This window comes from Arthroderma uncinatum, assembly GCF_011692745.1.
Source record: "Arthroderma uncinatum strain CBS 119779 chromosome Unknown scaffold4, whole genome shotgun sequence".
Taxonomy (NCBI): domain Eukaryota; kingdom Fungi; phylum Ascomycota; class Eurotiomycetes; order Onygenales; family Arthrodermataceae; genus Arthroderma; species Arthroderma uncinatum.
The window spans coordinates 3,286,383-3,311,520 of NW_022983866.1; the positions used below are offsets into that span (position 1 = coordinate 3,286,383).

The window sequence follows — 25,138 nt, forward strand, 5'->3', positions numbered from 1 at the left end:
TTCTAACACTTCATTCAGAGTAAGTTATCAACCTCAGCGCTCCAATTTACAATGTTGGCCGGATCAACACTATCAACACATGGCTAATACCATGGCCAGTCCTGCAATTGACCCCCCGTATCCAGTTTATGGAGGAATATTTAGAAAGGAAGCTATCATGCTGTTACGACAGTTTTATGTGCAAGAGAATGAAAACGGTATGAACGGGTGTGAAACATTGATAATAATGACTTGCTAATACTCAAGCATAGCTCCCAACCCCAAGGGCAAAAAGGATCGAAAGCTAAAGGACGAGATAGAAGATGCCCCTCATCTAAAGGGACTCGATGGAATCTTGCCCTTCGAGTAAATCCGCGCCGGATATTCCATATCAGTCGAAACCTTGGTGTACATATTTTTTTTGATATGGTTGCGGGAGACACGAGATCGAAAAGAACTGGTAAATCATGTGTTGCCGAGAGTATTATATACAGACATAGAAAAGAACCTGGGAATCTGAAGGATTGTTGCATTACCGATGGTCAAGCTATCTATTGACTGGTCATCATCTTTACACGCTCGGCTTCTAGCTCTCGTTCAGCCTGACGGTAATATTTTGCAGTATCAACACCGTGCTGAGGAGTTAACGTATAGTTAGTATGAATAAAATTTTCAGACTGGGCGCCGAATGGGTGCGTACCTGGTTGTGGTTGACAACGTTGAACCAAGGGATCACATGGATGAAAAGCGATGTGTATCTAGAATTTCGTGCAGCAACACCCTGCATGTATGGCGATAGTGACGAAACTCCGTAGAGCGGTTCTCCCTTTTTCACCTTCTCAACCATCTCGCGCATGTCCATCTCCTCTTCCCGAGCGTTCTCCGTGAGTCCATAGAATCGATCTGTAAAACGACAGGTGTTATTACTTAGAACTCATCACGCTGCAAGCCAGAAAGGGATCGGCCCCTATGGTTTGATATACGTGCCAACAGGGCATTGGGGAACACTGACTGGAAGATCTCTGATAGACGGTAAGTACGCCCGCGGCCAACCCAACTGCTCCGGACAGTCTCATGCATCGGGCAAAGTTGATCGCAGCGGACGCAGCAGGCTGAACCCGATCCATGACTCCGAAGACCAGCGGGCTCACGGCGGCAACACCAGCCCCAAGGAGGTAATCGGACGTTCGGGCATACCCAAACACGCGGCGAATATGGCTATATTTCATATCGTTAAGAAAAAAGGTCACGGAGAGGTAGGTCACAGCCAAGGTCGTAGACGGAAGGGGATGCTGTGGTTTCTTACGGGTCTGAGTCCAATAACTGCGGGTGGACTGGTCAGCACAGGTTTGACGATGTCACGAAGGTTGGAGGGGGTATGAGCAGGCGGTACGTACGGGATAGTCAGTATTTAAGTGCTTGGAAGGCACAATTGGCCTGCCATGGTCGGCGGCCATGCTGCGATCGATGTGGCGTTGGCAATTGCTTTCAAGAGCGCCTTCAACTGCGTCGTTTCTCAAGCGATGGAACAAGTTGATGTTCTCGAGCCAAATCCGTCCACACAAGAAGTCAGGTGATATATATGATGACTAAGATGATTAAGCAGGGATATGCTTAGGTAATGCACGTGACCTGGCTGGCGCGTCGCGTGGTTTCGCGGTCTTTTAATGGAAGAAGATAATATATAGAGGGAGTATATCAACTGGAGAGTCGGAGCTGGTTACGGAGTACGCTTGTTGAATCCCTGTTCTTTGTTCTGTGCAGTGTCGGGACCTTTTAGCTGCAATGGCCTCCAATGACGATGTGGACGACCTCTTCGATTATGACGCCGGGCTAGACGATATTCTTCGAGAAGTAGAGCAGAAGACAAGAAAGACCGCCGACTCAGCTAGCAACAACCCAACCAAACCGGACGGCGATATCCTTGGTATCGATGATGAGATCAAGGTTACTAAGAAGCGGGCACCGATAGTGAAACTTGACGAAACGAGGTAAATTGAATATGCTGGTCCCTCCTTGCGTGGTCGATAGTCGACTGAACATCATCGGCGGAACGTAACAGGCTATTATCCCAAGCTGGTATCCCCAAACTCCGGAAAACAGCAAAGACGAAACTTAAACTGAAGGGGAAAGGCCATGAAGTACGTATCAGCTTTATAGCTGCAGCGTTTTAGTCCAATGTCAGCTGTACTCCGTACTGTCCGTACTAATAATAGTTCAATACAGTTCTCTGATGCTGCTCGGTTACTCAATTTTTACCAGCTATGGCTAGACGACTTATACCCCCGCGCAAAGTTTTCTGATGGCTTGTCTATAATTGAGAAATTGGGCCATACTAAACGATTACAAGTGATGCGGAAAGAGTGGATTGACGAGGGGAAATCAAGAACAAGAGGAATCGATAATGAGGCGGATGATAATACAATGAAACACAACCTTCCTTCACGGGAAAAGGGAGAGCGACAGCAAGGGCAGCTGGAGCCAGGTGGGAAAGAAGGTAGCCTCTTCACCTCGTCCACACAACCCAAACCGGATGTTGTTAAGTCTATTTTTGGTGGAGATGGTGATGGGCGAAGGGACTTTAACAGCACAGCGGGGGATGACGAACTCTTCGTTTCAGGGGATGAGATTATGACTGACCTACTACCCCGCGAGGGTGTCAACAACGAGAAGGATTCTGGCGGGGACAATGCACCTGGTGAGGATGATGATCTAGACATGCTTCTTGCCGGAGGGGATAGTAATGCCGGCCCAAACATCATACCCAGATCGAGTACTGTTGGAGCCACATCCAAGTCAGTCGAGGACGACTATGAGAACGACTGGGAGGCAATGCAAGACGACATGTAATATAACTTAATAGCTGTTTATCGCAGCATATAAGCACATAAAACCCCTGGAATGATAAATGACACGAGAATACTCCGCATGTATTTAGTAATTTTCTCATTTGAACGCTTCAGAACTAAAGTACACCAACAAATGCTACATGGCCAATGATCACCTACACTTCGCAGCGTAGGCTGGAAGGAGGAACAATGGTGAGTAATAAAAGAGATATCCAGCAAAAAGGTCAAGGAATCGCCAATTAAACACATAAAACTCCAGGGATACAAAAATGAAACTAGGTAAACATACCCTAAAGCACTATGAAGTGCTTGGGATAATGTTGGGGAGATCTCAAGAGGCGTCATCGACTCACACAGAAGACAGGACGAACGGCAGAAACACACACCCTTGAGCAGTAAAACTGCTCGGGATCTGTGTTTGGCAAATTCCCAAAGCCACAGACATTTCGCGAGGGAAGACCCGATCGAACACAAGTAGGTTCGAGGGAAGGTTCACATGGGGGTTCGTATAACAGGGCTTGGTCCTAAACATGCCAGAGAACGAAGAGGGGAGATGTTTTTGTTTCCCTTTTTAAGGCATCGAAGATTTAAATCATGACAATACCGAGCAGAGGATGTGGAAACCCCTACCAGCAAGCTGGGTTCATGAGGTCGAAGGGAAAGCGAAAAAAGGAGCAGAACCGGAGAATCAGACGTAACATCAACGAGCATCGGAAAGGAAGCAAGAGCAGGAAAGTCATACCTAAAAGCAGAATAACAAGAAAGCAAGGCAGTACAACGGCAATATGCGGAACCAGTAGCAGTGAGTAGTCAATAGCACAAACAAGAATAAGCCAAAGGGCAAAAACAAAAGTAAGCTCCAGGCGAGAAATAACGCAGAGCACAAGAATGGGATGGATTTTAATGGAGGTAGAGAAGATGAGTGTGTCATGAGTACGGAAACAGCTCAGTTGGCAAAATAGCCAGAAAAGATGTCTTGACGGTTTCTGGTAGGGCTGTTCAAGTGTAGATTGTGCTTTTTCTTATTCGGAGACGGCAGTGAAGACGGAGTACTGTCCGCCGGCACCAGCGGTGTTCAATTTCTTCCCACGGACAGCAGTGTTATCGACAACGGTGGCGACTTCGATATCATCGTCAGTCCCTTGACCAGTCTGGTAGTTGGCAGAGAAACCCCAGGTCCACGCGCGACCCTCATTATCAATGGCGATGGAATGATCAGCTCCCGCCGCAACGTAGTCCGCCTTGAATCCAGGAACAGCGGTGGGCTCGAACAGGACGCGAGCACGGTTTCTGTCGTCTTTAATGACGGCTGAGTCGGGTAAATTTTCGACCTTCAAGCCAGATTGGAAACCATCGAGACGGCCCCAAACCAAACAATCGCCTTCAGCAGTGCGGGCAAGGGAGTGGTGGGATCCGCCGCAAATTTGAACCACGTTCTTTTCCTTGAGAGAGTCAACAACGGTGGGGTGAAGGATGACGGCTTCATCATCACCGGCACCTTGCTGGATACCAGTTTCACAGTAGCTGTTGAGGCCCCAGCCATAAACTTTGCCGGACTTGTGAACAGCGAAGGAGTGAAATGAACCACAACCAATGTGGACGATGTTCTTTGGAAGACCAAATTCGCGAGGCTGGAGACCGTTCAGTTTATTGCGCTCGACAATACGACGGCCAAGCTGGTTCTGCTGGCCAGATCCCCATGCAAAGACGGCGCCACGGCTGTCAAGAGCCAGAGTGTGGTTATCACCGCAAGCGAGGTGCGTGATCTTCTTGAGGCCAGGGATGAGCTTTGGGGTGGTCTGAATTTTCGTGTCGGCGTCAAAACCGAGAATGCCCTCGTTTCCCTGGTGGATATCGTTAGCAAAGGAGAATTCCTAAAGCGAGAAGTAGAACAAAGAATAGATAAATATGGGCACACATACTCTGAATGTACCCCATCCGTAGACCAAGCCATCATCGGTGAGCGCAAACGAGGAACTGTCGCCGGCTGCAACCTCAACAATAACAGTTCCTTCAGGGAACGCGTCGGATGGAATAGCTGTGGGTGTGGATTCGCGTGGGTTAAGGCCGCTGTCACTGCCACTATCGGAGCTACAGTCGCTCTTTGCATCATCATCAATATCTTTCAGGCCACCTTCCCAGGCGGTGTCACGGCCCAACGCGCCTTGGTCATTCACGCCCCAAGTCAGGACCTTGTTGTCGTGGGACAGCGCGACGCAGTGCATACCGCCGGCCGCGACCTGAACAATACCAACATCCCCGGCAGCCAAAAGCGCATTCAAACGCGGGCGCTTCACGTCAACAGTACCCTTCGCGGAGCCTAGGCCGAGTTCACCCTGGCTCCCTTCACCGCAGACGAAGACGTTTAGTTTCTGAGATGGAGCCTTGTTTATCACAACTTTGGGCTTGGGCTTGCGGGTAACAGGGGCCTTTGCGACGCGAGCCTTCTTGGGCTTGGATTCTGGCGCGGTCTCTTCTTCGGCCACGGCCTTGCGTTTCTTCACTGGCGGTGCTGGTGTGGCCTCCTTTTTGGCCTTGGTCGCGCCTGTTGTTGCTTTTGCTTTTGCTGCTGCTGTCGTCTTGCGCTTGGTGGTGGTATTCGCGTCGGCGTCGACCGCGGCCTTTGCAGCAGCAGTCTTCAGCTTCGTCTTCTTCGTTTCAGCAGTGGAAGCTGCAGCCTTCTTCTTCGCAGCAGTTGCAGGCGCAGCTTTCTTCACACCGGCCTTTTTAGCCATGGCGGCTTTGGGTGCTGCCTTTGGAGCTGCTTTCACAGTCGTGGTTTTAGCACGCGTCGACGTCCTCGTCGAAGCTCGAGTGGGCGCCATTGCAGGCAGAGACGCGGTAGTGAGATAAACTCGACAGTTATGGTGTCCACGTAGCGAGGTCTGTAGGGGTTTTTGATGATTCTACCGACGTTGTGGATGTGTAGTGTGAAAGATGAGAGTTCGAGGGCAGGTTGGTCGTTTGTTTGTGTTCGAAGAAGCTCGCAACTTTTTTTATACCCGGCTTATGTAAGCTTACAACCGACGAAAACAACAGGACAGGACAAAGGAAAGGACAGGATAGGAGGACAGACAGGACAGACAGGACAGACAGGACAAAGAGAGGACGGGATAGGATAAGACGATATGGAGGACAATAGAGGTAGAGTCCCGCTCGAGGTCGTCCTCCTTGACTTTCAACCTATCACCAAATAACAATATTGACAATAAGTTGGTAGATTATTTAATATACTAATTTGATATTCACTGGTTATAGACTTGTAGACATGCCCTGTTCCACAGTTGATCCGGTGGTTGACCACGGCTGTTCCTGAATATGTATTTACCTGAGGATGAAGACAGGCACAAGTTTCACGGATCCATGGATCGGATGCACTTAGACTACGTCTCGACAACGATAATAGTTTATGTCATGTATAAACCACAGCCTGAGCCGACAGCCGGTATTACACATACTGATGCACATCTGGATCTTTAGTCAAGGGGCGAAGCGAGGACGTACTGCATGGAGACTCGTGTTTTCACCGGATGACCCCGCATCGGATCTTCTCCTGTAAAGGTTGGTCAAGGGTATATATATGTAAAGACGAAAAGCTCATCTGAGAGCGGATTGCATTATCTTTTGACTCGTTCTGGTAGCAGACAGTATGGCGGGAAGACCGGAAAGCCTTCCTAAGTTCTCTGACCTACCGTTGAATAAAGATGACCCTTTATATTCAGCCTGGGGTCTCTACGGGACGGACGATGAACTAGGATTCTTGAATAGACTGACAGACGAGGTGGTTAGACTGGCTGCGAAGGAAATTAAAACTGGCGCTAGGTACGAAATACCAACAATATGCCCCTATACATATACATCAAGGGTTAATATATACTAAGGGTGTCTCTAAACTGGCCACTCGACGCTCAGAACAAAGTACCATTTTTTGGCCGCCAGGTCTTCCACAAACACATTATCGACAGGTCCCCCCGTGTGGTGAATGACGATGTTTGGACATTTAATACTCAGGGCAGCAGTCAATGTATGCGCCACCTTGGCAGCCACGTCCTATATGATGGCTGACTCCATGCTTATGTATTGCAGGGGACGGACTTCGCCATTTCGCCTATCAGAAGGAAAAGAAGTTTTACAATGGTGTGACAATGGATGATATCCATGGAGAAGATGGATCAACCATCAATGGAATTCAAGGTATTGTATTGTATATTCATTCCGCTCGGTGGGTAAAATCAAGAAGCTGCTAATCTCTTTCCTAAATAGCATGGGCCGAGAAAGGCATCGTTGGCCGTGGTATTCTCCTTGACTACTACAGATGGCGGTTAGCAAATAATGTGCCGGCGGACGTTTTTAAAACGACTCCCATCCCACTTAAACATCTCAAATCGGTAGCAGAATGGCAAGGGACAGAAATAAAATTTGGGGACATACTTATCATCCGAGTAGGTACGTTGTCAGACCCATTACCCCAAATATATACAAGTCAGATATATTAACGGAGACTCAGGATATATGGTCGAGTTTAACAAGTTAAGCCCTGATAAACTCGTGGAATTGGCGAACCAGCTCCCTCCGAATCTGATTGGAGTTGAAAGAAGCGAAGAGATGCTTGAATGGATCTGGGAGAATTTCTCCGCGGTCGCAGGCGATCATCTGTCATTCGAGTCCTATCGTAAGCTTTCCTATGACGAGTTTTATCCTCATCGCCCAGGTGCTTACACGATGGTTATACGGGAAATAGCGCCCCCGAAAGACTGGAGTATGCACGAGGTCCTCTTGTCTGGATGGGGATGCCCCATAGGAGAGTTGTTCGACTTGGAGAAACTCGCGGCCGAGTGCGAGCGTCAGAATAGGTGGTCCTTTTTCATTACCAGCGAGCCCTGTAACGTGCCCGGTGGTGTAGCGAGGTATTTTATACGCCGTTTCCCACATGAACACACTCTTGCTCAATGTGCTAACCAAACGGAGCTCCAGCCCGCCAAATATGTTGGCAATATTTTAGGGAGTCAGATAACAGTTTGTTCGCTTCGTCATCACTCGGCTTCACGGGCAGCTTCCTCTAAACCGAGAAGAATTGGAGGTGGAGGGGTTTGCCGGACGGCTTTTATCTTGCCACACATGATGACATCCTTGCCTAGAGGCTGCCATTTCACATCGTGGGGAGTTAGGGCGTTTATCGGATTGCCTTCTTCGTCATTTTTTGAGTCCGGGGACGCAGAAACGCCGCCACGGCCAATGTAGGTTGGCGCGATGGTAACGATGACCGAGTTAATGAAATCAACGTATTCAGGGTTTAATAGTTCGCTCAACACAACCCCTCCTCCCTCAATCATGAGGCTGCGTATCCCTTGATTTGCAAGAGCGCCAAATATGGCCTCCCATCTCAATCGCCAGTGCGGGTTGTACTCTCTAATGCGTAGGTAATCCCCCCCATGACGCTTTAGTAATAGAAGTTTGTCCGGGTGGAGTTCTGCACCGGGCGATACAATAACCCAAGGTGCCTTCCCTTTGCCCTCCGCAGCGGTCTTCAGTAGCCTGCTCTCGGCAGTTGCCGGCCAACGACCGGTAGGATCTATTATTACAGGCCGGGGCTGCCACATTGTACCGAAGCCCCCAAAACCTCCTGCACCTTCTAACCGGCAATTTAGGCCAGGGTCGTCGGCGAGGGCGGTTCCAAGCCCAATAATGATTGCGTCATGGCGGGATCGCAGATAATGGGTTACTGCTTTGGTCTCGGAGCCAGATAGTACGGTCTGCATCCCTGGCTTAACAGATATTTTGCCATCCATAGACTGTGCATATGTAAGGGTCACATGCGGGAATCTCCAGCCATCGCTGTCGACGTTGATGTTGATGACGCTCTGATTATCGCCTGGCCTTGGTAGGTATAACTCCAAGAAATCCAAAGAAAAGGTCGGGAATGGCAGCACATTAGCAGGCAAATTGGTAGACCTAGGGTGAGCTATGATCGCCGGAGGGTGGTCTGCTTGGTGACCATCCTGCACTTTGTAAACACCCAGGCCGTTCTGGTAGGCGTAACCATCATGCGGCCGAAGTGTGAGGCCGGGATGGGTGGATCTCCACTTCCCAGATACATTCCTGACGTCGATCGTCGTCAGATGCTTTCCGCCAGCAGCGTCGAGCTGTTCGGGATCTTCGCGGAATTTGGCGAATATGGAAGCCGGCAGGTAACCCTGGGCAGCTTCTTGTCGGACATATTCCATCACACCGGAATTCTTCTTAATCTTATCCATGAAGTCTAGATCGTGTGAATGAGCATGGCTACTGTTTGGGCTCCTTGAAATTGTAATGGTTGTATGGGCGCCTTCGAACTTGACCACGCGGATCTGGAAATTGCAGGTCCCTCCCTCGCGGGCCACCTTATTCCTCGGCCTCTTACCATCAGGCAATGGCCGTTGGGGTGGACGTTTGCATGTTGGGCGCCGCAAACGGCACATGTAGTAGTCGGTGATATGAAGTCCGTCCTTGGTCGACGAAGAGCGCTGTTTTACCCAGATATTGTCTATAAACGGCCAGTACATGGTAAATTCATCCACGCTGAGCTCGATGGGCTCCTTGACGTCGAACAACAAGTGTCTGACCCAGCCTATGTTTGGAGGGTTGACATAGGGGCGCCAATCCCCTACTGGAGGTAGTTCAGTCTGGTTATTGCTGCCTGCTACAGTCAAGGCGCCGTTTGATGACTGCGGTGGTACATTCTCTCCATCATGGGGTACTTCTGCTGCCGGCGGTTGCGAGTGTGGTTTCCCGTCCACCTGCGCATGTATATCGGCTTGCAGTCTTGAATCGCCATCCCCCGTCTCGTCCTCGCCAACCAGCTCAGATTCATCTTCCATGTCCGTATCTTCAGTTGGGTGAGGTTGAGGTAGCTGCTCCCGGCCCTGTGGCTGGTCCGTACTAGGTTGGGCTTCCATGGCCGTCGCAGTCAACTCGCCAGGCCAAAGTGGATGTCCAACGATACTAGATACACAATGTCTAGCGCTCTCCCGACTGCAACTCGCGCAACTCGCACAACTCCAGCACTTCACAGTCGTCGATGGGGGGGGAAAGGCGAAGAAACGAAGTTCGATGAAATGCAGTGAGAGAGCAGAAGAAGACCCCCATTTATTGTGTGACGTCTAAGTCGCTTACTCAGCACGGCCTGTGCGTGGCTCAGGGACGATTTAGTTGCCTTTCCGGGCTAGCGTCATGTCAAGTGACGTACTGGTTTTACGCTGCTGTGATTGGCTAATTTTATCCCCTCATGGCATAAACCTTAAATTATTATTGGTCAATGACAGGAAAACACCAGTCACCTGACTTGTGTCCTTATTTTCATATCTCACGTAATCAGATTATTGCAGACATTATTCAGCCATGCGAAGGTTGGGGATACGATCTATGGAGGCGGCCTCAGATAGCCGAAGACCTCGTTTCGTTTCATCTGCTATCCATTGAAACACTCCCCTGGCCAGGTTGGAGAACAGACAGACGTAATCCCTCGACCGAGAGACCGCTTGCATATGTTATGAATTTTGGTGGTCGTTGCAGGGTATTTCACGTTGATGTATCCATGACCAGATCAGTCATCCATTGATTCTAGAACAGAAAAAAGGCTGGAGAATAGACGAGAAAGATTATTAAAACAAACAAAGAAAGACGCGGGGAATCATCTACAAGGCCAGCCCAATGTCTCCTCCAACTTTAGCCAGTGTCTCGTAAACCCTAGGTGGCAGTTTATATTTGATCATTCCAGAAAACACCATCAGATCCTTTGCCATCACCAAAAGCTCGTTGACCAGAGTTTGCCGCATGTCGTTCTCGTAGGCACCGGAATACATCCTTTCACGCTCACGGCTGATGCAGGTTATACTCCACATGATTAGACTGCCGGTATTCCGGGCGATGACGGGGGGTAGAGAGGAGAATGCCTGGGCCGCGCTGCGGACGTAGGTGATGGATCCCTGAGCAGTGAGTGGGAGGATTTGAAGATTATTGATGTCCTGCAAAGATGTTAGATTGGGCAAACAAGGATAGAGGGGGAGGGGGTGAGAGCTTACATCCAATGCAGGCGCCCATTGCCCAGCTTCAACCTTGGATTTTGTTTCCATCATTCGAAGAAGTAGTCCGCATGCCTCGCGGTTGATGGGATGGATCTTTTGATAGTAAAGAGCATTCGTGTTGTACAGACCAATCATATTCTTAGCCAGAATAACGGGATCCTCCACCGCTGTAAGGCTAAAGCTGCTTCCTGGCTCAGCATGGGGACTTCCTGGCTGTTGATGCTGGTTTCCGCCGGTACGGGGTTTGATGGGCTCGAGTTTAATCGCTGCCTCTCCTAGGCTGACAGCTACAGCATCAGAGAGGATGCGGTTCAGGATTGAAACAACATTATCGTATTCCTCAGCTAGGTGGTAGAGCAGGACAGCATCTGCGGTAAGCCCCTTGTCATCTGCAACGGCAGCAGCCTGGACAGTAACAGCTTTGAGAAATTCCTCCTGATCATCGAGGTTGATTAATTTCAACCGCTGTTCGATCACGCCCCTGATTCTAGTTCCATCCGATCTGATGTCTCCTAGCAACTTGGCAAAATCACGGGTTTCGAGGATGAATTCTCGTAGCGCCTCATGGCAGACGGCGGCCTGTGATTTCCCTAATTCCCCTGGGAGATCTGTGTTTAAGCATATAAGGGTAAAATAGTCGACTGCAGCTTCGACGTTTCCAAGGCGGAATTCTCTTGTATATTGCATGATGAGAGATGCAAAGTTGATCTGTGGAAGCTGTCTTGTCGTGAATGAGACTAGAAACTCGTGTCAGTACTGTGTATATATTAAGGACTAATGACAAGGATATGCGCTTACGTAGTTCATCGCCCGATGTGTAGAAATCAGAGACGCGAAGGAGGCCGTAGTAGTCGAGCGCAATGGCAAAATGTACTGCGTCTATAGGCGCATAGGAACCAAGATACGAAACGGCCTGTTCGAACATTCCACCGAGAATCTGCAACAGGAAATAAACCCCGTACGCTCCGGGAGTCTCCTGTCCCTTTGGAAACACTCTTTGGCCAATTTCCGCGATATCCTTCTTGATATCTTCCAAGCCGAAGATGTCACCCGCAACCTCTTCAGCCCGGGTGTCTTCGCGTGCCAATGCGAATTGCAACCACATCCAGTCTTCAACACCCTGGCCTAAGCCATCGAGACGACGGTGGCTAAGGTCGCATCGACCGATAATCTTGTAGCATGCCATTCGATACGGATCAACTGTGTTTTCAGGCGCGTTTCGTAGGCGTTGTTGGTACTCTGCACCGATCTTCTGCTGGAGGTCACGAGGAAGCCTCCGATGCTGGGCATAGGTGGTCATGTAGGTGACGAATTTATAGTCCATTGATCGGAAGCCTTGATCACGACTGACGTACTCTGCTGCTTCTTCAATGAATCCACACCTGAGAAGATAGAAAATCAGAATCCAGCAGTAGTCGTCGTTCACCATTTGCAGCTCGGTGCCATCCGGGGCAAGATCCTTTCTCGCTGCCCGAAGTCGGATATAAGCGCGAATCTTGTTGATGATGGTAGGGACTCCGCCTAGTTGGGCTTCACGGGGATTCTTCGCAATGGAGTCTTCAACTTCCTTGTAGAACGATCGTTCAAGATGTTTCCTGGATCCTGCAATGATCTGTTTCCGCATCCTGAGCGCGTCCATGGACGTAGGGCTGTCCTCTCCGTAATCCTTGGCAAATTGACGGGGCCTTAGAGCTCCGGGTTCGAAGTAGCCAACAGAACTAGCGGGCTCGTTTGTAATACTAATGAGGGCATGATAAGCCTCAAAGAGCTGCTTTGGGACCTGGAAACAAAGACAGGTTAGTCGAAGGGTACTTGAACATGAACGTGAGGGAGCCGGCGACATACATCACTCTCTGCAACCTTTTCAGCTTCAGCAAACTCTCGAAGCACGGGGAAGGTCCTCTCCTGCAGCCTCATTTCGTTTAATTTCTGTACCTTCAAACCGAACTGGCCTATCTTTTCTCTCATGAATCTGGAATCTCCACCCTGCTGGGTTGGCGAGGGAGTAGGTCGGCTGGCAGGGTCGGCAAAGATGGAGGCGCTACCACCCACGCTTGCGGACCCGATGATGGACTTGGACAACCCTGACCGCCCAAAAACGCTTCTACGACTGGCAGATAGATTGTCAGCAGGCTCGTCGCGGGCAGTTCTCCCTCGAGAGACACCAAAGCTGCCGGTTCGGCTATCGTCCTTTGATGCGAGGCCAAAATGTCCATAGATCTTCTGCCGTTGCTCGTCCCAGTTGAGGCTAACTTTGTCTTCGAGGAACGTATCGAAATCCCGGCGAGCTCTGGCCAAGCTTTCAGCAATCATGGCCTCTCGACCGCGCTGCTGCACTCGTCGCAAGAATTTCTGGTTGTCGGGGTCAAAGTACTCCTGTTCGGGTACTGGTGGAGCTGGGCCAGCGTTTGCGCCTGTCTGAGCGTCGAACGTGTGCAGGTCATGGATTACCTGCCCTGGAGAAATTCCAGACGCAGTCAGGGATGAAAGCCTGCATTGGGAGGGAGTTAGAGAAATTGATGAAAAAGGCTATGGATAGGGTGATCCTACATCCTGTTTTCGACTGCTGGTTTGTGTGTGGACCTGGGCTCGCCGGTACCCAGGCCGCGGGCAGACTTTCTGATATCGTCTAGCCCGAGCTGGAGGTTGGGGAGCTCGACCGAGGAGACGTTCTGGAAGCTCGAGAGGGGCCGTTTCTTGCCCTTCTCCAGCAGGCTGCTGAAGTAGGCTGGCTGTGCCGGCTGAGAGACCGTAATTGACGGCGTGACGGTGGATTGGGAGGGCAGGGCGGCGGTCCCCTGCGCCTGGCCAGGTTGCGCAGTGGACTGGCCAAACATGGTAGAGCCAGGGGGATTCTGCAGACTGCCCGTGTTATCTACCGCATCCGTTAGCATGGGACATGGATGTCGAGAGTGAGAGTGTATACTTGTAAATAGAGATTGTGGCTGTGACTGTGTGTTGGAGGCCCCCGTCGGCGCAAAGAGAGACGGTCTCTGAGCCTGAGCCGGGCTCGCCATGTCAAAGGCTCCCCGTTTGGCAGGCTGCTCACCGGCGGTGCCTGAGCCAAAGATCGAGCCGCCAGCCGACGCGGGCGACTGGCTCAAGCCTAAGCCCTGGAACATGGTGAAGTGGCTGTTATTAACAAGAAAAGAGGGACGGGCCAGCTCCGGACAGGGCGGGACGGAGACGTGGTGGTTGAATGGTTCGTGAGGGCGAGAGATGCGTTTTATCCAGACCAAAATAATAGAAAGGTGAAGTTGGAGCTCTGTTATTACATAAGCATATTCCAGGAAGTTTTCACGTCTCTTATACTCTTATACTCTTATACCTTTTATACTTCTCGTCTCTCGTCTCTCGTCTCTCGTATGACATCTCTCTATCCTCTACCGGTATAAGAGAGATGCCGCCCTTCCAGTCGAAGAAGTTCCGGCCCTCGACGACGGCGGCCTCGTCCCTGGGCGACCGCCTCGGGGCCAAGTACCGCGCGAACCTGTCGAAACATCCCTTCCTCCTCTTCGGCCTGCCCTTCATCAGCATCATGGTCGCGGGCTCCTTCTTCCTGACGCCGGCCACTGCCCTGAGATACGAGCGTCACGACCGGAAAGTGCAGCAGCTGAGCAAGGAAGAAGCCATGAACCTGGGCCTGCGGGAGCCCGGCAGGGAGGACGCCGGCAGCCTGCAGCGCAACCCGCGGCGGCGCATCCTGGGCGACGAGAAGGAGGAATACTACGTACGTCTCTCTCTCTATATATATATATATATATACTCCGGCTGACTGCTCAGAAATTGATGGCCAAGGACCTGGACAACTGGGAGCAGAAGCGGGTGCAGCGCTTCAAGGGCGAACCCGACGGCCGTTTCACCTGATCCCTTATCGTCACCATCTACTCACCACTCTCGCATACTCACCACACCATCCTACACTGCCATCACCATCATCTACATCACCATCATCCATCTACATGTATCTACTGCTTAGTCAGCAGTCTCGACCACTTCCTCTTTGGGCCACGCCCCCGTGACGTCAGCCAAGACGCTGACTAGCCCACGTTAAGCCGCAAGAAAAGGAGACGAAGAAGAAGAAGAAGAAGAAGATACAGATGAAGATATATAGAAGGGAGAGAGGAGAGAGAGGAGAAGACAGACATGTATAGTATAATTGAGCAGTAGCAGTAGGTAGCAGTAGAAGAGTAGAAGAGTAGAGGAGTAGAGTAAGGAGTAAGGGCAGGGGCAAGGGCATGGCCGAGTGTGGGGATGGCGCAGGCGACCAGCGCATCAGGACTTCCTCTTCCTCTTCCCCTTCCTCTTCCATCTCTACTGTTCTATCTCTACTCTACCATCTCTACTCTTCTACCTCTACTCTTCCATAACCTCTACTCTACCATACCATCTAACATACATCTACCTACTCTACTCTACTTTAACTCTACTTACTTCTCGTGGACCAACCGGAACCAGAGAAGCCCTGGCCCTGAACCGGACCGCCAACCACAGCGTCGAGGACGTCTCGCTTACTTTCCAACGCCGCCGTCTCTCCTCGTCGCTACCACGGATCGTCGAGTCTCTTGACTCTCTCTTGACTCTCTCTGGTCTCTCTCTGGTCTCTCTCTGGTCTCTCTCTGGTCTCTCTCTGGTCTCTGTCTCTGGTCTCTGTCTCTGGTCTCTGTCTCTGGTCTCTGTCTCTGGTCTCTGTCTCTGGTCTCTGTCTCTGGTCTCTGTCTCTGGTCTCTGTCTCTGGTCTCTGTCTCTGGTCTCTGTCTCTGGTCTCTGTCTCTGGTCTCTGTCTTTGTCTCTCTCTCTCTTTTAGGCTGGCTGCTCGACGCTGTCCGCTGACGCCGTCGACTGCTCGACTGCACTGCCGACTACTCGACTACTCGACTGATAGTGATAGCGACTTGATAGTGACTTGACTATTTGATTGATAGACTTGAAGTGACTGACAGTGACGATAGCGTGATAGTCTGATAGTGATAGTGATAGTGATAGTGAAGGACGAGCACGACGGTTGGGACAGCGATTCCGGTACGTATGGACCGTCCTGCCTGGCTGTGCCTGTTCGCTCTCGTGGTTGATTTTTCACCTTATGCTTTTGGTGGCAACGGTCCAGTCTCTGACCATAACGTCATTCCGGCGGGCCCCCAATATATACGCTCCCTGCTGCCCTCCAGCCTCCCAGCTCCGTTGACTGACCATCATGGCCTCTACAGGACCGTACCGCCTCGCTGGCTAATTCCGTCTCGAAGCTATCAAGCGGTGGGATCGTCCGGATAATGGCGATCAGCTCCTCTCCATCCAACGCCGCCTATACACAATTATAACGCTCCCACGAATTATACCTAAATCATACTCGCCTGACTTGCCATGTCTACCACCGCAGCCACTTCACGCCCGTCGCCGGCTTGGGGCCCCGCGGCGCGCATCTCGACGACCCCGGCTGGCCTGCCGCCGTCCACTCCCCCGTCTGCTGGTCAGATAACCGCCTCCTTCTTTGCAAGCGGCGCCTTCTCGTCCCGCGCCTTTGATGAGTCCAGCTCCGGCGGCTATTTCGACCTGGTGGCCGCCAACGCCGCTCCCTCTCCCTCCAACGCAGCTCAGTTCTTCCAGGCCTCGAGGGACCGTGATTTCTCCTTCAACATGCCGTCTAGCGCAGGCGGCTCTGCGGGTGCCAGTGCCAGTGCCAGTGCAAACGTCACGCCCAAGTTCACCGTGGCCAGAAAGAACGCAGACATGCTCGAGAGGAAGTTTGTTGGTCGACATGCCGGAAGGACTGACGAACGGGGCGCCGATCTGCCCGCCTCCCCCCTGCACGGAGGCCCCAAGAAGCTCGGCTTGGATCTCAGTCCACGGCTACACCAGAGGGTTCACTACAAACCTGTTAACCCAGCCTTGTCTGAGGGCAACTCCCAGATGTCCTCGGGGGCATCGACGCCGACGGGGCCTCTTTCTGAAACCGCCAGACATGCCCACCACTCGTCCGCTCCGATGGCCGATCAGTCGAGACTCCTCACGCCGGAGCAACCCTTTGTGCTCCATCGGGCACAGTCGACTCCCGTCGGCGCCAACGTCGACATGGGCGATGTCAAGATGATATCCGCTGAACGGTGCCTGGAAATCTTGAAATCTTCGAGAAACGAGACCCTTCTCTTGGATGTACGCCCGCTACTGCAGTTCACTCGATCCCACATCACGGGATCCCTGAACCTTTGCATTCCAACCACCCTCCTCAAACGGCCGTCCTTTAACCTGCAGAAGGTCGAGGACACCTTTGGCAATGGTCAGGAGAAGTCAAACTTCAACAAGTGGCGTACGAGCACCCGGATTATCGTCTACGACCTTTCTACCACTCACGCCAAGGATGCTGCTCTCCTCATGAACTTGCTCAAGAAATTTACCAGAGAAGGCTGGACCGGAGAGCCGTTGATTCTAGCCGGGGGATTTTCCCGTTTTGCCGCCGATTTTCCCGGTTGGATCGAACGTTCTCAGCAGCCGGCTACCTCTTCTTCCGCCTCTTCATCCACCTACGGGAAGAGTCCCTTGTCCATCAGCCTGACTCTACCGACTACCGCCCCGTCGGTCGTGGGAGGGTGTGCAATGCCGACCCCTTCGTCAAACTCCGTCACCCCTTTCTTCTCAAACATTCGCCAGAATGTAGATCTCGTCGGCGGAGTCGGCCAGCTGCCCGTCAACCTTCCCCCCAGCATGGACGAATCTACCAAATCTTCGTTGCCGTCCTGGCTGGCCCGGGTAGCTGACTCGGCCGACGGTGGGAGGACGGCTGCCCTCCAGTTTCTAAATATCGAGGTATCTGAGCAGAGCCGCATGCAGCAGGCTCTTTCTAACCCGAGCACGTCTATCCACTTAGGACAAGGCCCTACCAAGCGCCCGGTGAAGATTGCAGGTATTGAAAAGGGGTCGAAAAACAGATACAACAACATATACCCGTACGACCACTCTCGAGTCAAATTGCAGGACACCACCGAAAGCGCCTGCGACTACATCAATGCGAGCTTCGTTCGCTCCTCTCGATCAAACAAACGCTACATTGCCACACAGGCGCCGATGCCGTCCACCTTCAATGTAGGTTCTTGTGATCTCTGTACACCTACCCACTTATATAAGTCCCCCATGCTAATTACAGTCTAGGACTTTTGGCGAGTCGTATGGGAGCAGGGTATACGACTTATTGTCATGCTCACAGCCGAAACTGACGGCGCACAGGTTAAATGCCACTACTACTGGAACTCAGCCGACTACGGCAACCTGAAAGTGCAGCTCGTCAGCGAAGGCACTATTCCTCTCGATCCGAGCGGTATGCTGCAGTCGACGGAGGAGTCACCTTTCTTCAACATTCGGCACTTCAGCATCACCAACTCCAAAGCGCCCTTCGAGCCGCCAAGGGAGGTCACACAGATCCAGTACACGGACTGGCCCGACTTTGGAGCCCCAGCAAAACCCTATCATCTACTGCGTCTGATTGAGGAATGCGATTCCATCGTGAAGCCCTCGAGCAGTCGATCGGCAGCACAGGTGGGGAGACCGGATCCTGCAGGCCAGCGCAAGGTAATCGTCCACTGCAGCGCAGGCTGCGGCAGAACAGGGACCTTTTGCACCGTAGACAGCGTAATCGACATGCTTAAACGACAGAGGAAAGCGGCTCAGAACCCGGTCAGAACCGAGCCGGGCTGGGTATATGAAGATAACACCGACCTTGTCGCCGCTACCGTTGAAGACTTCCGGTCACAGCGACTGAGCATGGTCCAGAACCTCCGACAGTTTGTGCTTTGCTACGAATCTGTTCTAGAGTGGCTGGCGTCGGGCGCCGAGATGTAAACTATTCACTTGCTTCTCTGTGGCCACTTTTCAAGGCCCATCCTTTCACCTCGTTAACGATTTAATTCGCCCAAGAAGAAGTCGGGAGGCTACATGGCGGGTTTAGATTCGGAGTTCTGGGTTTGACATTTGACATAGACAGGCTTTCCCTTGCCAGGTTCACCATTTTAACTGCGCGCCCAAATCCAAATTGGGTATTGTAAATATATATTAGCCTAAATCTTTCTGTTCTCGCCTTTTGACTCGATGGTTGCTGCAAACTTGTATTGCTTTTTGTTGAAAGGGCCAACTGCTGCCTGGTAGAGCCTCAACCTAAAAATATCTCCTTATGGAGAACGTCGAAAGTACTTTTATATCAACAACTCCCGCCCTGGTTGATTCTGTTTCCTTGCCTCAATTGAAAGAATATCTCAGCCAGGTAGATTAACTCGCCTATACTTTGACATATACTTATCTACCACCCTGCTTCGACTTCGTTGGCCAGAGATGGATCGCTTGCTGGAGCTGCCCGTGGAACTCCTCCAGCTCGTGGTGAAGAGCTGCTCGACACCCAGCTATCTCCAGGTTATCCGGACATGTCGAACCCTCTATTCAATCGGTACAACATGTCGCGAAGTCGTTCGTCATCAGCTTTCCCAGATGCCAGGCCTCCAGGTGACAGAGTCAGGAACCCCGCTTGATTCACAGTCCACGGCAGCTCTGTATAAGGAGCTCAGGAAGAGGGCAGCCGCCCATTTATACGGCGCCCATTTCCACTCTGATGTCACGCTCCATACCTTGGACGGGCGTGTCATCGATACCAAGGCCTCATGTCTCTTCTCGGACCCTTACCACACGCCCTGGAACCGTCCACAGCAGACGCTGGCTCTGGTCCCCCGGGGGGGAGATTCTGTTTACCTGTACCATATGGGGGAATCGAGCTCAGGAAACGGTGTCGACGCCGGGCCAATGGTGTTTCTTGACAAGATTGAGCCTCTGAGTGATTTCCCCGGTAAAATAGAAATCCTACGGGTCATCAGCAGCCGTTCCCATCCTGAGATGATCTCGGTTCTGCAGCGTTATGAACCGCCGGAGCAGACAACGGATTTGCCCTCTTTACATCCCTTTGTCGGGGAGGCGATGATGCCGTATTATTCTGCTCGCATCAGGCTCATTCATTATTCATATGCCTCCTCGGCGAGACGCTGGAGGCCAGAAGCATTTACCGTGTTCCCACGCGAGTTCGAGGACGATTTTCTCCCCCGCGCCATCGACGTTGTAGACCAGGAGTTTGTCGTTGTGTCGTGGCAGCATAAGGAATCACCAGAGGGCTCTAAAGTGTGTTTACATAAATATAACCATCAAGACGTCGTCGTCAGGAAAAACCACTGCTCTTGTAAGTTGCCCTTTCACTCAAAGAGAGCGCTTTGATCGATGCTAACAGTTTATCCGATATACCAGATGTGGAGTATTCCTCTACTGAACTGGTTGCCGAGAATAAGATTCCACGACGGCGCCATTTCTCGCTGACAGAGCGGCCGTTATCAGACCCGGTTGTCGGGGTTCGTTTCAACGACCACTTCCAGCAAGTCCTTTATTGGCACTCGTCATCAATAATCTATGATCAATTTCAGCGCATATCTAATTCTACCAATGCCACACACACCCGTCTCCTGGACAATATATGTCACGCTCAATTACCAGAACATGATCGAACGGCCCCTCCTATATTTTCACGGTTTCAAGTTGGGATACCATTTTACGGCCATCATGAATCGAAGCCTGGAACCGGGCTTTGCGAGTGGTATTATGCCTCTGTTGGCTTAACACGGCTCCCCCCAAATGGCCGCGTGGGTGCATATATTCTTCAATCCATGGCCCAGTGCAGGTCTGATCGCTGCGGCCACATACTCAACCTGGACCGCGGGAGGCGTATCGAGCGCTGGGTGGTTGTGGCTAAGCTTTGGGGGTTCAAGGCCAACGAGTCAAATTTGACAGAACTGATTACTACTTCGCCTGGCGGTACTAGACTTGCGATCGCCCGCTGGAAATCGTTGTATATCTGGCCATTAAACCCGCAGGAGATACTTATGAAAAACAAGAATGGATACTATCCGCCTGACATGTACTATTCGGCCGATGCTGGGATTAATGCGAACGTGCAAAAGTCGCTGTCGGTTGATGGGGAAACAGGTGAATACGAAATGACAGAAGACGGGTGGAAGGATGTGGTGGAATTGAAGCCTATTATATTGGAGCTGGATGCTGTCTGCTTCGGGCTGAAGTTTACGGGCGGCGAGAACGAGCTCACCTTACTGACCGATAGGGGCTTGATGGTCTGGACACTCAACTCGGACGGGACCGCACGAAGGACGAATGGTGTCATCAAGCCAGAGGAGGATGCTGCTGCTGCTGCCGAGTTCAGGAGGTCGCTTCCTGAGCCGGATTCGGACGAGTCGAATTCGGATGAAGACGCTGCGGAAGATGAGAGCGGAGGTGACGACGATGACGATGACGATGACGATGATGAAGATGGGGAAGGGATGGATTTGGATTGATACCGGGGTTTATGAATATATCCTGCAAAATAGTTTTATACAAGATGGACCTTTGTTAGATGTCACGAGCACGCCATGCTCTCGGATCGAATTGTAAAGCTGCGTAGAAGAGCTTAAGTTTGAAAGATAGATTAACACCATTAGAAGAATACACCGCCGTGAATGAATTTTAAGAACCGCCGCCGCCCACAGCCAGCAATAGCACGATCGGAAGAAGCCACCAGTACCTGTGCATTTCGGTCAGCGCCAATACTCAATATGTTAGGGGGGAGGGGATCTCACTTTTGGAGTAACGAGTTTACAAAAGGCACCTCCTCCTGCTCCTCGCCTTCGTCGTCTGCCCTCCGAACGATAGCCTTGTTCAACTGAGGAACAGCAGCAGGCTCAGAGCGTACAACTTCCACGTTTACTCCTGACGGCTTTCCGGCCTGGGTCCTCTGAGTCCCCGCGGCACTCGACTGTGACGATATCCCGACATGATACACGCGATTCCTGGAGTCGAGATAGAGTAATATGGTCGGAACATCACTGCCAGGCAGCGTAGACGACGGCTTGAAAACGGAGAGCGAAGACAAGACGCCAACCCAGCTGTTTGGTTCGGGATAGGCACCGATGCGGATCAAATCAGCGTCCTTGTCATTGCTAGACGAGAGCTGGGGAGGCGTATAGGATATGACTCTCGACCGGAGGGATACCGGGTCGTAACTTATCCGCGCGAGTTCGATTGGCTTTGAGGACGAGGCGACGGGTTGGTATAGCAGTTCTGTTTGTATCGTTGCGGGCGTGGAGGCGACGCTGGCAGCGACGAGGAGCGCAGAGGTGAGGAGGTTCGGGAGCCACATTTCGGCCTGTGCAATTCTGTCTAATTATGTATCCGTTCTTCACCAGGTTCACTTGTTCTTAGTCCAGTTGCTCCTTGGTCCAGTTGTTTCTTAGATGTTTCTTGTTTCCATCGTAAGTCGACGTCGAGATAGCTTCATGTCACGTGACGATACATCTACATCTGCGAAGACTTTCAACGTCCAGGAAGTTGATATCGGCTTCTACTCTGGATCCAGGAGGATGCGAGGTCCATGGGGCTGACCTGGCTGGCTGGCTGCGGCGAACTCGCTGCCGCCGGAGTATCTATCTACACGAGATCTCCTGTCACTTCAGAGTCTTGCAGGCGTAGATCATGCCGGAGACCAATGGTACGGGAACAAGTCGAGCGTCCGGAGTCCTCGTCTCTTCTCCCGGTCTCATCTCGCCGGCGTCTCCTATCAGTGGATCGTGCTGCGAGGACGGAGAAATGGCGAGACGACACAAAGCCCAGCGGTTCCACTGCCATCGCCGTCTGTCCAAGTCCAAGGCCGTTGTATACGCGAGTTGCAAGCTATCTGTGGAGAAACCGCGCGGGATGGCCAGGGTTCTGCTGGAGCATCCTTGTATAGTGCATCATCAGAGAACTAAGTACATCGAAGGCGATGGAGGGGATGTTCAGGCTCTCTCGTCTTCATCTTCCATCTTCCATCTCTATCACTGACAAGACGAATAGTCCCTCTCGGTGGCAGCGAGATAGATATATTCCCGTGAGGCGGATAGACATCGGCAGCTCCAGATATCTCCCGCCACTGTTCTTTGTCTGATATAAGGGATCAACCACCCAATTGGCCCTATCTCGACTGCCTCCAGCAAGCCGACGGTTCCGCAGACACTTCGCCCACGCACCAGCGGCCTGGCCTTGCTGATTAGTGAGCTGCTGTACTCTTGTACTCCTGTACAGTTGTATCCCTCAAGATGAGCTCCCTCCAACCCTCCCAGCAGGTCTCGAGACAGGCGACTATGGACCCCAGAAACGAAATAAACCCGCTCATGGATCACTATATCGGTGTTGATGTCGGCACCGGGAGTGCCAGAGCGTGTATCATCAACGACAAGGGCGATATCGTCGGGTTGGCCTCTGAAAACATTGGCCTGTGGCAGCCGCAGCAGGGCTACTACGTAAGTCGTCTAGATCATGGCCACGAGATACATGTCTGACCGGAAGATAACAGGAACAATCAACTACGGATATTTGGAGATGTATCTGCATCTGCGTACAGCGAGCTATCAGCCAACATAACATTAACCCCCTCTCGATCAAGGGCATTGGGTTCGATGCCACCTGCTCTCTCGCCGTCTTTGCCCACGATACCGGTGAACCTGTCTCCGTGACCGGCCCCAGCTTCGACACCGACCGCAATGTCATCCTCTGGCTTGACCATCGCCCGGTCGAGGAGACGGAGAAGATCAATGCCACCGGCCACAACTTGCTGCGATATGTAGGCGGGAAGATGTCGATCGAGATGGAGATTCCAAAGGCGCTCTGGCTGAAGAACAACATGCCCAAGGAACTGTTCGACAGGTGCAAATTCTACGATCTGGCCGATGCATTGACCCATCTGGCCACCGGGAATGAAAAGAGGAGCTTTTGCAGCGTTGTATGCAAACAGGGCTATGTGCCCGTGGGGGTGGATGGAAGCATCAAGGGATGGCAGCCGGACTTTTTGAAAGCGATTGGTTTGGAGGACCTCGCTTCCGATAACTTCAAGCGGATGGGCGGTGTAAACGGAGATGTAAGTTGTGTTTGTCTCTGGGCTTCTTTTGATAGGACACGGATTTGCTAACGTTAGCCTTTGCTTGCTCTACGTAGAATGGCGAGTATCTGAGTGCTGGCGAGTTGGTCGGCGGCCTCTGTGAATCCGCAGCCGCCGAGCTTGGACTTCCTGCAGGTATCGCCGTTGGTAGCGGTGTCATCGACGCCTACGCTGGATGGATCGGGACCGTAGGAGCAAAAGTCGACCTGGACTCTGACCTCCTCAGCTCCGACGCCGCGAACAATGACAGGTCTCAGGCTTTCACCCGTCTGGCTGCCGTAGCGGGAACATCTACCTGCCACTTGGCCATGTCGCCCGACCCTGTTTTTGTTCCGGGAGTTTGGGGCCCTTACCGCGATACTATCATTCCTGGCTTCTGGATGGCAGAAGGAGGACAGTCAGCAACCGGCGAGCTTCTTAAACATGTTATCGAAACCCACCCTGCGTTCAACGAAGCACTCTCGGTTGCCGAGTCCTACAATTCCAATATTTATGACTACCTGAACGAGCGTCTCAGGGAGATGGCAGCCGACTCCAAAGCGCCTTCCATCTCCTATCTTGGCCGCCATTTCTTCCTCTACGGCGACTTGTTCGGCAACAGGTCCCCCATTGCTGATCCGCAAATGTCTGGCGCAGTTATCGGCTTATCAAGCGATAAGTCGGTCAATGGTTTGTCGTTATACTACTATGGCACCCTGGAATCCATCGCGTTGCAAACACGTCAGATAGTCGAGACGATGAACAAGGCCGGCCACAATATTACTTCGATCTTCATGTCTGGGTCCCAATGCCAGAATGACATCTTGATGGGCCTTATTGCATCGGCGTGCTCGATGCCGGTTTTCGTTCCACGTTATGTCCACGCCGCTGTATGTCACGGAGCAGCGATGTTGGGCGCCAAAGCAGCTAGCGCAGACAAGGACGGAAAGACTGAAGGGCTCTGGGATATCATGGATAGAATGAGCAAGCCGGGTAAGGCAGTTTATCCAACCAAAAATGAGCATGAAAAGAAGCTCTTGGAAGTGAAGTACAAGGTTTTCCTAGAACAGTGTTTCAAACAACAGGAGTATAGGAACGAGGTCGATAAGGCTATTGTGGGATGGAATTCCTCCTAGAGGCATCGCTGGAAATATATAATGCTTTTCGCGGTAACACAAAGAAGGGGTCTAATATAGCATGGAGACTTAGCCTACTACGCCTAGTATTTATTAATTCGCCTTGATGAATATTTCCCTAAATAGCATATCATTGTGCCAGCCAGGATG

The 25,138-nt window shown here is 51.7% G+C and overlaps 10 protein-coding genes across 10 annotated transcripts; 5 read left to right on the forward strand and 5 right to left on the reverse strand.

Moving 5' to 3' along the window:
• Positions 1-530: 530 nt before the first annotated feature.
• Positions 531-1,436, reverse strand: GIQ15_06359 (NADH-ubiquinone oxidoreductase subunit; the record flags this gene model as incomplete). The annotated part of the gene is made up of 4 exons (XM_033553776.1): positions 531-614; positions 680-882; positions 992-1,313; positions 1,377-1,436. 4 exons carry the CDS (start codon positions 1,434-1,436, stop codon positions 531-533), a joined length of 669 nt encoding a protein of 222 aa, XP_033404920.1.
• A 328-nt stretch (positions 1,437-1,764) lies between these two features.
• GIQ15_06360 (chromosome segregation in meiosis protein 3) lies at positions 1,765-2,829 on the forward strand (the record flags this gene model as incomplete). The annotated part of the gene is made up of 3 exons (XM_033553777.1): positions 1,765-1,970; positions 2,042-2,120; positions 2,206-2,829. The coding sequence occupies 3 exons, from the start codon at positions 1,765-1,767 to the stop codon at positions 2,827-2,829; spliced, it is 909 nt and encodes a 302-aa protein (XP_033404921.1).
• A 1,021-nt stretch (positions 2,830-3,850) lies between these two features.
• GIQ15_06361 (RNA transport protein 2) lies at positions 3,851-5,653 on the reverse strand (the record flags this gene model as incomplete). The annotated part of the gene is made up of 2 exons (XM_033553778.1): positions 3,851-4,702; positions 4,751-5,653. The coding sequence occupies 2 exons, from the start codon at positions 5,651-5,653 to the stop codon at positions 3,851-3,853; spliced, it is 1,755 nt and encodes a 584-aa protein (XP_033404922.1).
• Positions 5,654-7,861: 2,208 nt separating this feature from the next.
• Positions 7,862-9,953, reverse strand: GIQ15_06362 (uncharacterized protein; the record flags this gene model as incomplete). The annotated part of the gene is made up of 2 exons (XM_033553779.1): positions 7,862-9,809; positions 9,862-9,953. 2 exons carry the CDS (start codon positions 9,951-9,953, stop codon positions 7,862-7,864), a joined length of 2,040 nt encoding a protein of 679 aa, XP_033404923.1.
• Positions 9,954-10,501: 548 nt separating this feature from the next.
• GIQ15_06363 (nuclear pore protein) lies at positions 10,502-14,013 on the reverse strand (the record flags this gene model as incomplete). The annotated part of the gene is made up of 6 exons (XM_033553780.1): positions 10,502-10,831; positions 10,889-11,628; positions 11,690-12,671; positions 12,737-13,382; positions 13,442-13,766; positions 13,818-14,013. The coding sequence occupies 6 exons, from the start codon at positions 14,011-14,013 to the stop codon at positions 10,502-10,504; spliced, it is 3,219 nt and encodes a 1,072-aa protein (XP_033404924.1).
• Positions 14,014-14,291: 278 nt separating this feature from the next.
• Positions 14,292-14,758, forward strand: GIQ15_06364 (uncharacterized protein; the record flags this gene model as incomplete). Its single annotated transcript, XM_033553781.1, has 2 exons — positions 14,292-14,621; positions 14,675-14,758. The coding sequence occupies 2 exons, from the start codon at positions 14,292-14,294 to the stop codon at positions 14,756-14,758; spliced, it is 414 nt and encodes a 137-aa protein (XP_033404925.1).
• A 1,494-nt stretch (positions 14,759-16,252) lies between these two features.
• Positions 16,253-18,721, forward strand: GIQ15_06365 (protein-tyrosine-phosphatase; the record flags this gene model as incomplete). Its single annotated transcript, XM_033553782.1, has 2 exons — positions 16,253-17,968; positions 18,035-18,721. The coding sequence occupies 2 exons, from the start codon at positions 16,253-16,255 to the stop codon at positions 18,719-18,721; spliced, it is 2,403 nt and encodes an 800-aa protein (XP_033404926.1).
• Positions 18,722-19,207: 486 nt separating this feature from the next.
• Positions 19,208-21,258, forward strand: GIQ15_06366 (F-box domain-containing protein; the record flags this gene model as incomplete). Its single annotated transcript, XM_033553783.1, has 3 exons — positions 19,208-20,096; positions 20,162-20,262; positions 20,335-21,258. The coding sequence occupies 3 exons, from the start codon at positions 19,208-19,210 to the stop codon at positions 21,256-21,258; spliced, it is 1,914 nt and encodes a 637-aa protein (XP_033404927.1).
• A 169-nt stretch (positions 21,259-21,427) lies between these two features.
• Positions 21,428-22,100, reverse strand: GIQ15_06367 (uncharacterized protein; the record flags this gene model as incomplete). Its single annotated transcript, XM_033553784.1, has 2 exons — positions 21,428-21,485; positions 21,541-22,100. The coding sequence occupies 2 exons, from the start codon at positions 22,098-22,100 to the stop codon at positions 21,428-21,430; spliced, it is 618 nt and encodes a 205-aa protein (XP_033404928.1).
• A 934-nt stretch (positions 22,101-23,034) lies between these two features.
• GIQ15_06368 (MPA43) lies at positions 23,035-24,988 on the forward strand (the record flags this gene model as incomplete). The annotated part of the gene is made up of 3 exons (XM_033553785.1): positions 23,035-23,238; positions 23,292-23,852; positions 23,930-24,988. 3 exons carry the CDS (start codon positions 23,035-23,037, stop codon positions 24,986-24,988), a joined length of 1,824 nt encoding a protein of 607 aa, XP_033404929.1.
• Between the last annotated feature and the right edge of the window lie 150 nt (positions 24,989-25,138).